Source organism: Ochotona princeps, chromosome 23 (genome assembly GCF_030435755.1).
Source record: "Ochotona princeps isolate mOchPri1 chromosome 23, mOchPri1.hap1, whole genome shotgun sequence".
In the NCBI taxonomy this organism is placed as follows: Eukaryota; Metazoa; Chordata; class Mammalia; order Lagomorpha; family Ochotonidae; genus Ochotona; species Ochotona princeps.
This window is the reverse complement of record NC_080854.1, coordinates 24,616,970-24,632,848: the sequence shown is the minus strand read 5'-3', so window position 1 is coordinate 24,632,848 and position 15,879 is coordinate 24,616,970. Positions and strand designations below refer to the sequence as shown.

General features: G+C 47.5%; 1 protein-coding gene across 1 annotated transcript in view; it reads left to right on the top strand.

The window, feature by feature from the left end:
* Positions 1-15,879, top strand: part of PDZD2 (PDZ domain containing 2) — a 329,172-nt gene that overhangs the window by 105,767 nt on the left and 207,526 nt on the right. Inside the window, exon 2 of the mRNA XM_058680001.1 lies at positions 7,956-8,771. Within this exon, the coding sequence (XP_058535984.1) occupies positions 8,296-8,771 (476 nt within the window). The 5' untranslated portion in view covers positions 7,956-8,295. The remainder of the gene's footprint in view (positions 1-7,955; positions 8,772-15,879) is intronic.

Below are 15,879 nucleotides of genomic sequence, written 5' to 3'. Positions count from 1 at the left end.
GTACTTGGAAGTCAAAGTTAGAGAAACAGAGAGGAAAAGGATGAAAAGAGAGAGCTATCTTCCATCTGCTAGTTCACTCACCAGTTGGCTGTAGCAGCATTGCTCAGGCAGGCCAGAGCCAGGAGCCAGGAGCTTCATCTGGATCTCCCAGATGAGTGGCAAGGGCCCAGTCACTTGGGCCATCTTCTGCTGTTTTCCCAGGACATTTGCAAGGAGCTGGACTGTAAGTAGAGCAAATGGGACATGTTCTGGCACCCATATGGCAGCTTTACTACCATGTCATAGTGCTAACCCCTCAGAGTTTCTATTTTAAGAATTTAACTAGTGAGTGCAGCATTCATAGTTGGAAGGCCAGTCCTAGAGATGGCCAAAGTAGGAAACGATCCACAAAAGGTTATAAAATGCAGTACTAGTGTCAAATGTGATTGTTGCTGTAATTCAGGGAGTGGAGATCTATCTTTCTCGAAGTTACGGTAGTAATTTGGAGAGTGGGTGTGAACGAAGGCAGTGGTTAGTGCAGACAACAGGAGTTAGTGAGACCTTTTCTGGTGTTGTCTTGGGGTCAGGTGGCTTGGCTAAGTAGCCGATCTCCACTGCCAAGCCCAGAATGTGGTGTGGCACTATGAGTGCTGGAAGTTCCCTGGGCTGGGTGGCACAGGGCAGGGCAAGGCTTTCTGTACTTCTCTGGTTCACTTTGTTGCAGAGTTTGCCTTCCCTTGCTTCCTGCCTTCAGGGAATACATGCATTGATGAGATCCCTCCAAATCTCCTGTTGGCTTAATAAGGTGTTTCTAATGGAAAGTTAATACATGAGGTTTCTTGCTGTTTCCTGTGCATCTCCACCTGAGAGACACAGTGTTTCAATGTGCCGGACAGATGGATATTTCTAAGACCAAGGTTATGAAGATGTGGATGGGGCTGAAGAACCACCAGGCTCAGGGGTACCCTGTGGCATCTCCCTAGCCCAACCGTGGCCTTCCTTGGCCATATCTTATGATGGTGCACATGCCCTGCGTTGGGGGTCCAACCTCCTGTTGCCCCCCAAAACTTGTGCTCCTGGGCCAAAAGCAGTGCCCAGAGCACAACCCCGCCGATGACCACATGCCCTCTTGCCTTCTTGTCTTCTCTGCTTCGTTTCTTTCCTGCCTCTACTGAAGGTCAAGATTGTTCCTGCACAGCCATGGGGACTAACACAGCACCCTTCCAGTCTTTCCTTCTCCTTCCTTCCAAGTGTTTGGCTGGAACAGGTCAAGTGAGGATCCCCTTACTCCCTAGGGCTACGGTTTCCTTCCTGTGTGTCCACGGTCTTTCCCACAGGCAGGCCTGGGAAGGGGAAGCTGCTCTGGGAAAAGCTCCTAGCTGGACCTTTGTGCTACTCATCTCTTGGTTTCCTCTGAGGATTCTCTGTGCACCAGGCACTCCAGTTCCAGCTCCTTCCTGCCAGCAAGCAGTCCAGGGAGAGGAGGCTGGGGGAAGGGGAGGAGCAAGAAGGGGGCAGGCCAGGCTCTGCACAGCCCTGGCCTTTGCCAAACTGGAGAGTGCACAGGACCTCCGTGGAAACACCGGATTTCCTATCATACCCCCACCACAAGGCAAGTTCCTCCCCTCTTCTCGAGACCCTGGTTGTTCCATTGCTTCAAAGAGTTATTTCTTCAGTAAGACATATTTCTTCTTGTCTTCTAGAAGACGAGCTGGGCTGGGGTTAGAGGCACATGAATGTAAAACCAGCCCTAGGGCGTCCCTCCTCCCCTTGCCTTGGCAGATACTCAAAGTCTGATAAAGCCATTTGGCCCATCTCCTCCGCAGTTTAAAACTTCCATGTGTTGTGTGTGTGCTTCTTAATGAGGCTGGTGGCTCCATCCATCCCTGACTTGCTAATTCAGCTCCAAACTCTGGGAGAATGCCAGAACTAGAAAGAAACTTCGGCCAGCCACCTCATTGGCAGATGAAGAAACTGAAGTCCGTAGTGTTGAAATGACTTGCCCGGGGACCTTCGGCTGGCCGATGGCAGAGTACACTCCTGGCTATTATAAATATCTCTGTCTTTGTTAAATTGATGATGAGATTGGAGCCTATGCAGTTCATATTAAGAGTTTAAATACAGCGAAGAGATTATGTACCCCAACATCTAAACATTGGAAGCATCTAAACAGCACACTTGTTCTGAAAAAGATTTATAAAAGAGCTAACCTTTATATGTGTGTGTGTGTGTGTGTGTGTAATAAGCACTAAAAAGTAATCAAAGTACTTATAACACATACTACATGTTGAGGGTGTGATCACCAGGGCTATTGGTCAGGATGGCAGGAGTGTGCAGTCTGGTTCTTTCAATAAAGAAATGAGGAAAGATTCCAAGTTGAAGTCAGAGTATTATCTTAGGCGAGTGAGAGAACAAGGGAGAGATGCTTTGTTACTCACTCATCCCAGGTTCTTCAGTGTTTGCTAGTGGAGATAGCGGACATGAGAGTTTTGGGTGGGTAAGTGCATTTTTGCCAGCAGACCTTCAGCTTCCATGAAGCAGGACTGCACTTTTCCCCTTCTGGTACAGCTAATTGTCTCAATGATGCGAGGCTCTACAACGCGGGCTTCCCAGACAGTTTGGATTGGAGGCTGAAGGTCAGGGGGCCTCTCATGGCAAAGAGAGGCTTCTCCCCATCTCTGACTGCCCATGGAGGTGAGGAGCTATAGTGACCTAGCTAAGAGTGATGAAGCACCCACCAATGTTCTAAGCATCCCTACCATTGCCCTGAACTGCACAATGTCCATCAGTGTGTCAATTCCCTGCCAAGGCCTAGCAGTTGATGGTAAACATCTCACAGGACTTTGCTGGGTTTACTACTTTCCAGTCCGCATCATCCAAATCCTCAGCATATACTTGTCAGCCTTTCCCACACATCCAGCTCCACATTTGTGGTTCTGTTCCTTTTAGTTCTCTCACTTCTAGGTACCAAATTCTACATTTGTTGAGCTAGCAGGTGATATTTAGAAAATTCATTGCCCTTTCAGAGGCTACTTTCCCAATAATTTCTGGTCTTCAGAAGGGTTAGCATAAATTCTACCCAGCAATCTCCATTGAAAGACAAGCCAAGTTTTAGCTGAGGATATTGCCACTCCCATGGAATGCAGGAAGTAGGGCAGGTACCATATGGTCAGCCACAAGATTTTAACATAAGCCTTGTGTTTATCATCCAAGGCCCATTGAAGGAGCAGGGGTCACTAGGCTGGGTGCTAGCCTAGCAGAGGTGGTACAGTTGAGGAAAATGAGATAGTCAAAACAGACAGGGACCTGCTGATGCACCTGGAGCAAGGTCAAGTGCAGTGGGTCTAGGTTCTCCTTCTGGATCTGTGATTTACTGTGAGACCCTCAGCAAACTGATTCTATTACTGTCAACCTCTCTGACTCTATCACCATGTGCATCTACAAAGGGGATGCTAAGGACATTTTCCTGCAGTATTGTGGCAATGGGGAAGATAATTCATGGGGTGTACTCATTTTGATCACTGTCTGATACAGAGCTATGCTCAGAAAACTTAACCAGCAGCCAATACTGGTGAGATGGAGCTGGATGTCCTTGCTTTGTAAGGTGGTTGTGAGGCTTGCAGGGAAGAAGATGTGAGGAAGCTCCCAGCCCAGCATGGCCTTTCCCTTCCACTCACTCTTCTGGAGCCACACACTGTCCTTTTCCATCTTTGGGCAGCCTCAGGATCTGGGCACTTGCCTGTCGTTTCCTCTGCCTATGAAAGCTTGCCCAGAAATAATCCTGCAGCTCCATGGCTCGCTTTATTCAGGTCCCTTTTCAAATGTCACCTTCGCAGAGCAGTCTTTCCTTCCCTTCTTGTATCTTCATCACTCTTCCTCTGACATGCCCAGAGTGGTCTTCATAGACCCTCTGACATCATCGTGTCCTGCATCTGTGGACTCATTCACCATTATCCAAACACAGACTTTATGAGGCTTTGTAGAGATGTCTGTTTTATGCCCGGTGCAATGGCTCAGTTGGCTGATCATCTCCCTTCAAGTGCTGGGATGCCCAGCTCCCTTCCTGTGGCCTGGGAAAACAGTAAAGGATGACCCAATACGTTGGGACCTTGTAACTGCCTGGGATACCAGAAAGAGGGTCCTGTCTGCTAGCTTCAGATCGGCTCAACTCTGGCCACTGCACCACTTGGGGAGCGAACCAATGGATTGGAGATCTCTGTCTCTCCCTCTCTCTGTAAAAAAGAAATCTGCCTTTTCAATGAAAAGAAATAACATCTTTTTAAAAGAAAAAGAGATGTTGTCTGTTTCATTCAGCACCTGTTACATAATGGGTTCTCAGTGAGCAGTCACTGAATGAGTGAATAGTAGATATTTAGGCAACATTGGTTGTATTTGAAAATACTGGTATTTTCAAAGGTCACAAGAGGAATCCAGTGTGGTGTATAGGGAGAATGATGAGCTTGGCCCTTAGCTGACAACTGTAGACCAGGAGAACATCTGGAACCCAGAGCAGAAGGCAGGCAGAGCTGATATAGTGCAGCCTAGTACAGATCTAGTTGTGGAGCAAAGTCTTGGTAAACCGGGGACCCATTTGTACTCTCCGGCAGGCTAAGGATTTAATCTGCATTTTGGGTGCCCAAGGGACTGTGGCAGATGACTGATATCAGTTTGGTAGTATTTCTAAACCTTTTAAAATCATCACCATATTCCACCCATTCAGAGAAAATTTTAACTTCTCTCTAACATGAGAAATTTAATACCAAGCAGTAGGAAAGATTTTGTCCAGGAGGGGCTGAGCTTCGGCAGGAGTGAAGTCCACTAACCACTACAGTATCTAAGATATTTTTTTCACTTCTTCCAAAGCCAATTTCACCCCATGGTGAATAATGTCACCTCTACTGAAAAAAATATACCTTTGCTGCAAGAGGCGCCAGAGAAACTGACAGGTTCCAGCCTCATATCAATAAATTGCCTCAGTAACAAATGCATTTACTGTGAATGCTAAGGCTGTCAGCTTCAAGCTACTCAAAATTAATTTGAATTATCATGGCTGTTAGCTTGAGATGGGAATCTAATTGGAGAATTATGTGTGATAGACAAAAGTGAACTGCACTGCCGACAGAATCCCTGTGTTCAACAATTCTGCTGACTGTGGAAACGGGTTAGTATTCAGGGGGAACCTGACAGCCTTTGCTTAGAGGAAGATTTGGGTGATGACAAGTGGTTTTAACTGCAGATTTCTGATCTCTATCTTCTCTGGGGCAACATTTTGTGTTTCATAGATTGTTTCACTAGGTATTGTGGAAGAACCACAGTGGTTCACTCCCCACCCCCGGAGCACAAAAATCATTAGGCTGTGCCACAACAAAGCTAGGAGCCTGAGACTCTGTCCAGGTTGCCCATGTGGGTAGAGGCCCAAGTACTTGGGCTGTCTTCTGCTGCTTTCCCTGGCACATTAGAAGAGAGCTGGATGAGAAGCGGAGCAGCTGGGACCAACAAGTGTTCATATCAGATGCTGGCATCACAGATGGTGGATTACTTGTTGGACCACAATGGTGGCCCCTAGCTGCATTTAAAAAATGTAATTTATTGTACAGATTGATTCATTTTTTTTTTCAGATGAGGAGGGGTAGCAATGTGGCTTCAATCAAAATGACTAAAAACAAAAACAGGAATGCTACGGGGAGGCAGGTGCTCTCTCGTACTCTCTCCCATCCTGTACCTGTACCCTGTTGATCCACTGTTTTCTTGGCAGGAAGACTCTTTACTGTCAATCCACACAGCACATAATGGGTGTACGGTCACCATTCACAGCTCCTGATGCAAAACTCATAGTTCCTTCCCTGAACAAGAAGCTAGGACCCTTCTTTCTGAGTCCCAGGACTCAGTTCTCAGGGGGTAACTGATTGGGTGAGATGTTCTGCTTTGTGCCTATCAGCAGGCATGTTGCCTTATGTGACAGAGCTGCCACAAAACTGCCAGTTCTTTGAAGAGGGCTCTCATAGGTTTGTTGCATATGACTTTCTATTTACTCAAGTGTTTCCCAGTATACTATAGATTCCCGAGGGCAAAGAATGGTCCTTATTGATGGTATATTCCAAATCCCATGTTCAAGGTCTGGTTCTTCATATATGGATCCTTCCAAAATTTACAGAACAATGAGACAAAAATGTTAAAATGTTTGACTCAATGCAGTTTAAAATTTTTAAATCCATGCATTACAGACATTTTCCGTGAGCTTCTCATAGACCTGTGGTGGTGTTCAATAAGTTCTTGCTGAAGAATGACAAGAGAAAAAAAATTCTCAACTAATCATAAGTTTAGCTGTCCCTGATTGGATGTATTTAATGAACATCTTGCTCAAGACATTTACTCTGAGTTTGACTAACACCTAGAATTACAGGCCACTGAAATTTTAATTAAAGCATCTTTAATGAATTTTGGTTAATTGTTGATGATCTACAATGTGATGATGAGCTAGGGTAGGGTATGAGTTATTAAATATATGAATCTGCAAATATGACGCTGTCTGCACTGAGAAGTTCCCTGAAAGGCCTCAGAGATCATCTAACCTAACTTTCACATTTTACAGATGGGGGAATAGTGGTTCATAAAGGTTGTTAGGCCTGCCAGGAAGTGTTTTGGTTTATTCATAAGATTTCATTAGATCTGTGTGTGAAGTAATTTTTCAGTGAGAAGTATTGCTTATTTTGGGCAAAAGAGACGTTCAGTGTTTGTACATATATGGATTACCTTTTTCTGATATTATATTTCTTTTTAATAAGCTTGTGATGATATAGTTGGTATTTGCTAAGCTTTTGATTTATTTAGAAGCAATTAATAGCTGGCACTTGGGCTTTGGAAACTCTAATCACACTGCTTTGGAAATTTTTTTGTGGTTTATGAGTAATACGGCCATTTATTATTGACAGGGCTTCTGACACCGCTCCCATTTGTTATGATTTCTTGTTAACTCACTTCCTAAGACTTTTGGGGAATGTTTGCCACCTTAAATGGCATGGTTTATATCGACTTTCTCTGGGGAAAAGTAAAGTTGGGGGAGGAAAGTGAAAGGGACCATTTTTCTGTGTTTATGGAGAGTGGAGGTGAGTGGTTTCTTTGGTGGCAAAGACAAATTGGCGGTGAGGTTCACTTACTCTTTCACTATGGGCCCTTTATGTGTCGGGTACTGTGCAGGACTCTGTAATGGGATGGCACTGGCTCCAGGAGAGACGTTCCTGCTGCAGGTGGCTGGCCTGACTGATGCAGGCAGTGCCACCGAAGGCAGTGCATTAAGGAACTAAGACTTCCTGGAGAGGAAGACTCTGGTTGGCCTTAAAGTGGGTTGGTTTTGATGACTTGCCAAAGGGAAAGGAGAAAGCAGATTAAAACTTGTAGGGTGCCAGAGTTCAGGAGTTCCTCCAAATGAGTATGGTAAAGCTGGAATGTGTGGCTAAGCTTCGAACGCTGTTAGCCTAGGTGGGGTCAGGCACTGGTGGGGTTGATGGCCTCTGGTCCTCCAGATGATGCTGTCGTAATGAACTTCTGGAATGAAGAGCCCTTCTATGGGTGAAGTGGGGCTGACCAAAGCACGTAGATGTAGATTTTAACTTCCTAGGAATGTAATCTCTTAATTATGGTCCTCTACAGCCTTGCAAGAGGTTGGATGTGAATTTGATGGCACATCCGTGGGGATGGTTCTGGAAAAAGTTGTCTCATTTCCACCCTGGTCATAGGCTTGTGTCAGAGGAAATCAATTGTGTGTGTGTGCGTGTGTATGTGTGTGTGTGTGTGCGTGTGTATGATACATGCAAGAGAGAGGGCAGGGTAGGGGTGGCCATCCTGAGGAGTGGGGACAATGGCCAGGTTCCTGGTGTCTGGGAAACCAACACAGCCCTTCTGTACTACAGCAGCTTATGAGTTCTCTGTTGGAAAACACTGTTGTGATCAGATTTTTTTTCCTCTTCCTCTGCCAGGTGTGAATGAGCCCAGGGGAAGACACGCTGTCTGTTCCTGCTAGAGGAATACTGGATTCCCACATCATTTGCATGAGCCCGGCTGTGAAATGAGCCAAGTAAGGACTTGTCGGACACTTCCTTCCTTCCTCATTGAGTTGCTGTAATTGTGTCCTGTCCTCCTCTTGCCAAGGTCAACAACCCAGACTTGAGAGTCGTGGCCTGAGGCTCCTCTGCCAGTCTGAACATGAACCCATGCAATGCTGATGACAGCCAAGCTTCCCAAGGGACATGGGCCCCAGCCAGGGCCAGCCCCCAGGAACAGGTGCACTCATGATGCTGGCGTCCTGGCCTGAGCACCATGCCCATCACCCAGGACAATGCCGTGCTCCACCTGCCCCTCCTCTGCCAGTGGCTGCAGAACAGCCTCCGGGAGGGTGGGGACGGGCCGGAGCAGCGGCTCTGCCAGGCGGCCATCCAGAAGCTACAGGAGTACATCCAGCTGAACTTCGCAGTGGATGAGAGCACGCTCCCGCCCGACCGCAGCCCCCCTGCCATGGAGATCTGCACTGTGTACCTCACCAAGGAGCTGGGGGATACAGAGACCGTGGGCCTGAGTTTTGGTAACATCCCTGTTTTCGGGGACTATGGAGAGAAGCGCAGAGGGGGTAAGAAGAGGAAGCCGCACCAGGGCCCGGTGCTGGACGTGGGCTGCATCTGGGTGACGGAGCTGCGGAAGAACAGCCCAGCGGGCAAGAGCGGCAAGGTGCGCCTGCGGGACGAGATCCTCTCCCTGAACGGGCAGCTGATGGTCGGGGTCGACGTGGGTGGAGCCAGGTGAGTGAGCGTGCTGCGTATGTGCGCACTGGGGCAGGGTGCCTGTGGCCCACTTGCGTCTGGTGTGTGAATTGCAGTCGCAGAGGGTCGTGAGCCTTGAACTAGGAAGGGAAACACAGTACATGGAGGTTTCATGTTTGCTTCTTTCGCTCTCTGGAAGACTCAGACTCGAGAGTATTTTCTTTTTGCCTGAAACTTGGGGTAAAGAGAAAAAGAAACAATGCCTATGATAGAGCATGCCTCTTCTCATGCCTCAGCCCCCTCACCTCACCTCCCATCAGGGCACCAACGGTGGGACACATAACACCTGGCCTCAGTGCCGGAGGGTCCTGACACAGAGGCTAGAAGCTGTATCCCAGAAGATACCAGAAAAGCTGTAGTTCATTATGGTGCAAGGACACCAGAGGCCAAAAGTGCAGGGAGTGGTATCAGGAGAAATCAGACATACTCTTCCAGGTGTCTCCTGGGGAGGCGGCTGAGCAGGTGGCTTCCAGTTCCGGCAATGACAGGAGATGGCAGAGCCGCAGAATTCCCATCCATGGATGCTCATGGAGCCTTAGTGTCCAGGGTTTTCATTGACAGAGGGTGGAGTCACTTAGGCGTGTAGTATGTGTGAGGTTAACTTTATTTATACTCAGGCTCTAGTTTCTGCAAGGTTAAAGTAAAGCCACGTGACCTAGGTTCCCACCCTAAATAACTGTTCACATAAACTGCCTGACATGGCTCAGGGTCCCTGGTCACACATTCTTTTCAGGGGGAATACTTCAACTGCTTAGGTGTCATCTCCTAGGAGCTGGTCACAGCCCAATCCTTTGTTGGGAAGCTACCCGGGATAATAACCAATCTTCCCGAGTTAATCCTTTACTGCACACCTGAGGTCCTCGACTTCCAAGGCCTCATAACCACTAAGAAAATTATACTCAGGGGTATAAATTTTTCAGGGTTCATTTCCCACTTGAACCGATATAGAAAATACCATTTATTGAGCTTTTTTTTTTAACCATAGTGGACATCTGCTGGTCAGTGTCTCATTTAAGACCTCGCCCAACTCTATGAAGGATGGCTATGGAGCAGAAGTCCTACCCACACATAACCACCTTAGCAAGGAGCAGAACCGACCTTGAGCCTGGATCCCTCTGGTTCCCAACCATTGTGCTGTACTACCTTCATTTCTGTTCCAAATGCCGTGGTCTGTGCGTAATTTCATGGCTGTTTTATAGCTCTACAAATACTCGCTCGGTAGAATCGCAGACGCCAGGAAAGAAAGTGACTGGAACAAACTGTAAAGCTTCTACCCACTCAAACTGACACAGCAAACAGAAGCCTTGTCTTGTAAAAGGAAACTCGAGTTTAAAATAGAATCCCTTTGAGAAACTTTCTCCCAGCCAGAACTTCAGGAGAAGACACACTTTGGGGTTTGGGTATCATTGTCCCTCAGTATACTGGGGGGCTTGATTTCAGAACCCCCTGCAGTTACCAAGTCTCAGGTGCTCAAGTCCCTTATATAAAATGGTGTGATATTTACATATTACCAATAAACTTCCTCCCATAGCCTTTAAATCATCTTGGCATTGCTTGCCGTACCTGGTACAATGTGATTGCTATGCAGAGTATTGTTTTGCTTTATCAGTTTAAGGAAAAAAAGTGTTTCTATGTTCAGAACAGACACCATTTCCATTTTTTTCCCCCTAAAGCATTCCATCTGCAGTCGGTTGGCCTTGTGGATTTGGAGCCTGCCAATGCAGATGGACAGTTGTGTGGGGAGGTGAAGGTGTTCCTGCAGGTTCTTATGACATCCTTTGTAACTACAAGCTTCAGTTCACACTGACTTTTCCCACCTGCTTATGTGAGATTTGCCCTAGAGAGTGGTGAATAGGAATGAAGGTTCTATAGAAACGCCCTGGTACTCCTGCTCTGTTCCTTGGCCAACAGCTCTGTCCGTCACTGCCTGCCCGCCCCCCGTCCCACGTATTGTGTACCACACGTGTCAGGGGTAAATATACCGACTTCCCACCCACCCTAGCCACATGAAGAATCATCCATGCAACACATGTGATTATGATATAAGGCACTCTCTGGGCAATCTTTTCTGCTCACTCTCTTGAGTTTGATTGAAATTCAAGCTTGTCTTTAGGGATACCATGGGCTAAAGTGAATTCCCCAAAACCGCAAGCCCCAGTACCTTAGAATGTGATCCTAATGTGAAACAGGGCATTACAGATGTAATTGGATAAGGTAAAGTCAGACTGGAATAGAATGAGCCCTTCATCCAACGTGACCGGTGCCTTAATAAGAAAAGGCAGATCTGGACCCGCACACCAGGAGAGTGCATGCCACAGGGAAGACTGGGACTGTGGGGGAAGACCTGGAACAGGTCCTTCCTGGCACCCCCGCAGAGGGCTACTCTGCTGCCACCCTGATCCCAACCTTGGGCTGCTCCCACTAGGAGGTAACAAGCTTCTGTTACTTACACCACCACATTGTGGCACTTTGTCACAGCCGTGATATTTTGACTCTGTCACCTTCTAGCCAAGTTGCAGGCAGTTTTCTCACTGAGAGAAATTCCTCTGGAAACTTGAGAGTATGGTGGATGGTTTTGGAAGAGGATGCTTTGAGAATCGCATGTGTTAAGTGTGGGAGGAGCAGGTGCAAAATGTGGCAGATGAGGTCATGGTTTGCTCATTTGAAAGATTGGTTTAACATCAATTTGGAATGTTGATCCCCTAGGAAAGGACAGCAAATTCACAGAACCTAACCCTGTGACTCCCAGCGACTAGTCCTCTCCTGGGCCCTGAGCTCTGCATATGGCTTCCGGGGATAAGAAGCCCTCGGTGTTTCACCCTGGTGTGAACCCCTAGAGACTTTCTGGGATCAGATAGGATATCGGTCATGTTTAATGTCACATTTCTTTTCTTGCTGGTGTATCTGATAACACATGCAGGAAGGTTTTGTTTGTCAGCTCTTCCACCTCCACTTGGGAAGACGAGATCTTCTGGAATGTTCTATTTACTTCTGCTTGGTGCAGGAAGAACTGGAAAGGATTTTTAAAATTAGTCTCTACAGGGAATACTTTCTAAGCCCCATCACTCCCTCACTAGCTTTCTATAAGTAAATCAGACCTATTCCCTAGGGACAGATTGTTCCAAATTGGTAACAAAATGTGCAGTGAATTAAAAGTAAATCCACAGAGCCAAACACAAAGATTTTTCTGAGAAGTAAAAGGACCTGATGTGTTTCATTCCCAGTGTGTATTTTCAGCATGTGAACTTTGGCTGTTCCTGTTCAGGAGTCGAGGTGAGCAGACATGAGCCCGGGAAGTAGGGCCAGGAGATGGACCGAGCTGGCTACTCACTGGATGTTGCCTGTGGCAGCAGGAAGTGATACTGTTTCTCTCACAGTCTCTCAGTGGATTAATGGAGACGATCGCCATAATGGATTCAGTGCAGCACCCAGCACGTGGTAGACACTCAGTCAAATGGAGCTTTTCACACCCCACCCAGCTCATCTCCTGTGGCCTGAATCCTGGCCTTGAGGGAGGAAGAGACTAAACTCTGTAGGTTCATTCAGCAGGAAAGACAAAGAATAATGTTTGGCCCAGCCACCAGGTTCATGTTCAAATGTAAGGCTCTGCTGCTCATACAAGTGTGTATGCTCCAAGTACCCCAGTAGATGCCGAAAGCCTGGGTAACACCAACTCCTACAGGTACTGTGCTTTTTGCTATAGGTGCGAGCATCCCTAGGCGCCGGAAGAAATGCACAGCCATACAGAGCAGCACAGCAGCGAGAGCAGTCCACTCCTGTAACAGTAATGTGAACGTGATCTTTTCCCCAGGAGACCCAGTGATGCTGTATTTGTACTTCCAGACTGGGATGGACCAGGGCAGCTGGCATGGCACTTGGGAGGGATGTATGCTGGAGCAGAGACACCCAGTTGATGGGCAGCTCTGGCTAGAAGTAACCTTCAGCACAGTATCTGCTGCCTGGAAATTGTGTGTAAAATTAAATTTAGGGTTGGTACAAGCTGAGACTCTGGTTACCCATGGCAACCTGTCATTCTTGCTGGATTACAGCAGATTCAAAACACAGTGTCAAGAGGCCGCCACGAGGTGTTAGCTGGAAAAATGACTACAGGCAGTGAGGTAGGTAAGAGGTTGCAGAGCCCAAGATCAGCCCATCACAGCTTTATACTACAGTCTCTGGGGCCCTTCCTCATGAGGGCCTTCCAGAGTATTCTAGAATATTCCTGCCAGAATCTACCAGAATACGCCATAGTGCCACAGGCATTCTGCAGGATGGTGTATGTAGTAACTGTTGGCCCTCACAATGACCTCAAGACATTAAGGAAAGGATAGACTACACTTGGTCGCTGTGGAAAAAGCCAGAGAAGCATGTGATATACTTCAGAAAGACTCCCATTAGAAAAGGCTAAAAGGAAAACAAGTTTCAGCATTTAAAATTCAATTATCTGGAAAACCCACCATGCGGAACAGCCCAGTCCCCCAGGAGCCGTTGTGGCCCATGCCTTTGACTCCTGCGACATTCTCCTCAGCCTGCTCCCCACGTGCCACTTCAGCTCCTGGCTGCGTTTCTGGAAAGTATCCCAGCGTTCACCAAGTCTTTACTTCCTTGTACGGGGCGGGGGTGGGGGGGGAACAAACACCTTCATAGACAAGGGTCAGGGCTGGCATTGCTGTGATCTGACACACGTTCTAGAACGTTCTCTCCAAGACGGCACCTAGGAACTACGGGAATTAGGACGGTTTGTTACAATTTGCAACCAAAACGAATAGAAAATCCAGGTTTTTATCCCACGTTCTGTGGATGGATGGCGATTACGCAGAGAACTTGTGGCTCCCCAGGGTCTAGTAACCCCAGGAAGAGAGCGCCAGCTGCGGCCTTCTGGCAGTCTCAGAGGCTCTCAGGGCTATTGCCTGCCACCTTGTGGCTGGACCGGAACGGTGCAAGGCCCGTGGGCGTTTAGGGTCAAGTTGGTCTTTCTCTGGCCTCTGCCTATGTGTCCCCCTGGTTCCCCCCAGCAGGTGTCGCAGCTTGATCACCTCCTAAGCCACCCAGCCCTGGCCTTCCAGCTCCCTGCACGTAGGTGAGTTGCTGATCTCTTTGTGCCTGATGGGGAGCTGGTCGTTTCTCTTTTTCTGACTCAGGCCTCCTGGAGTCCAAAAGCCTTAAGCAAAGTTTGAGTGGCAGGTGTTGCTTATTTTCCGAAAGCGGACAAGGCTGGTCCACCTGCAGCCATGCTCTGCAGGCCTCCTATGCAGGGTGCTTGTTTTGGTGAGAGGAGAGATGCACCTAGCGAGCCTTTAATAAAGGAGGTGGCATGGCAGAGCTGGGTCCAGAGCTGCCCTTATGTTTTTTTCCCCAGTGGCCTGCTATCCCTTGGATCCCAGGCAGCACTAAGGGCAACCCATCAATGCTTGGTGATTGATTCCAGCTGTCGGAGACGGAAAACCCAAGCACAAAGCGCTAGGCTCTCGCTTGTACTCAGCACTGCGTTAAGGAGCCGGGGTCTGTTCCCCATGAAGAGTCAAAAGGGGAAAGTGTTTTAGTTACAGGGTTGCAGTGTGGCTTTGCATCTTTCGCCATGGGCATCCTGGTGGCTACTTTTTAGAACCTGGATGTTGACTTCATGGTTTATGTCCAAGTATTGAAGTCGTAGGCATTTTTGCTTTCCTGTTTTCAGCACCCTGTGCCCTCAAACGACTCACAAAGTGTTCTAGCCCACCAGATGTTTGAGTTCCAAAGTTTGCCTTCTGTTCCAGCCTTTGTCCCTTTAGTGGTCACTTCTGAAGTAGAGGTAGTACTGAGCTTCGCTTTTATTCCACCTGCCAAGTGTAATGATAAAAAAGCCTGAGTCCCTCCTGTCTTTGGGGGTTCACCTGTGGGAGACAATAAACTCTGCTATTGTAAGAACCCAAATAATGTATGTATCTTTTGTATAGTTTGAAGAAAAACAGATTGTGGTGTGCATTCGATGCTGTGGTTAGTCACAGTGCCATGCCATGGCTGCAGCCCGTATCAGAGGACCTGTGTTCAGTATCCACTCTGCTTCCAACTTTCTGATGAATCCTACTGTGGGAGGCAGCCGATAATGTGCTTGCATCCTTGCCTCCCACTTGCGAAGCTTAGATTGAATGACTGGCTCCTGGCTGTGGTATGGCCCAGTCCCAACTGTTGTGGGCATTTGGGAAATAAACCAGTAGATGAAGATCTCGCTATCTCTCTCCCTCTCTCCCTCTCTCCCTATTGCTTTTTTTTTTTCAACCAAAATGAAAATAAGTAAGCAAAAAAAACATAGGTTTTTGAACTGGATCTGGATCCAGTTTGATCTAGATTGATCTGGCTCTCTCCTTGGAATTCTCCTCTGAGGCATGCCATTCCAGCAAAAATTTGAGGGCTGTGTGTTTGAGTTACACTCTATTTGACATATTCTTTGGCATGTGACTCCTCCCAGCCCTTTGGATGACTGATCATAGCCATGTTGGAGCGTAACAACGCCCAGAGCAGTAAGTATCTAGGCTCTTTGTATCTTTGAGTCACAGAAATCTGGATGCAAGAGCTGCAAGGATGGGTGAGCGGCGGGATTGTTCAAGCGTTCTTCCGCAACGTAGGGATGATTCTGTCATCCGTGGTGTCTCTGCGTCTTTAGTTTAGCAGTTTCCTTTTTGGAGCAAGGTGGCCGGCCAGAGGGCTGGGACTGTTTCCACAGATGAAGTGTGTTTCTTAGGCTGCAAGGAAGGTTCGTCAGTTCAAATGGATCTGGGGTTTATTAGGAAGTGCTTGACCTTTGAAATCACCTATGTGTTTTCCTAAAGGAGACCTGTACTACAGGGATGAATATGTATAGTTGTCTGTCTTAGTCTGTTTTCTAGTGCATTGCACAGATAAGATGGGTTATAAACATAGAGGTTTGTTTTGGCTCCTTCAAGGTCAGGCATCTGCATTGGTGATGGCCTTCTTGCCAACACAGTCTTGGAGCAATGCCAGCATCTCCTGAGAAGACAGAGGAACTCTCAAGATAATGCGTTAACCCACTAACCTCGTGTGTGTATTGATGCTTTCTTAACGGAAAGTCCCAACCATTCCTTAAAGA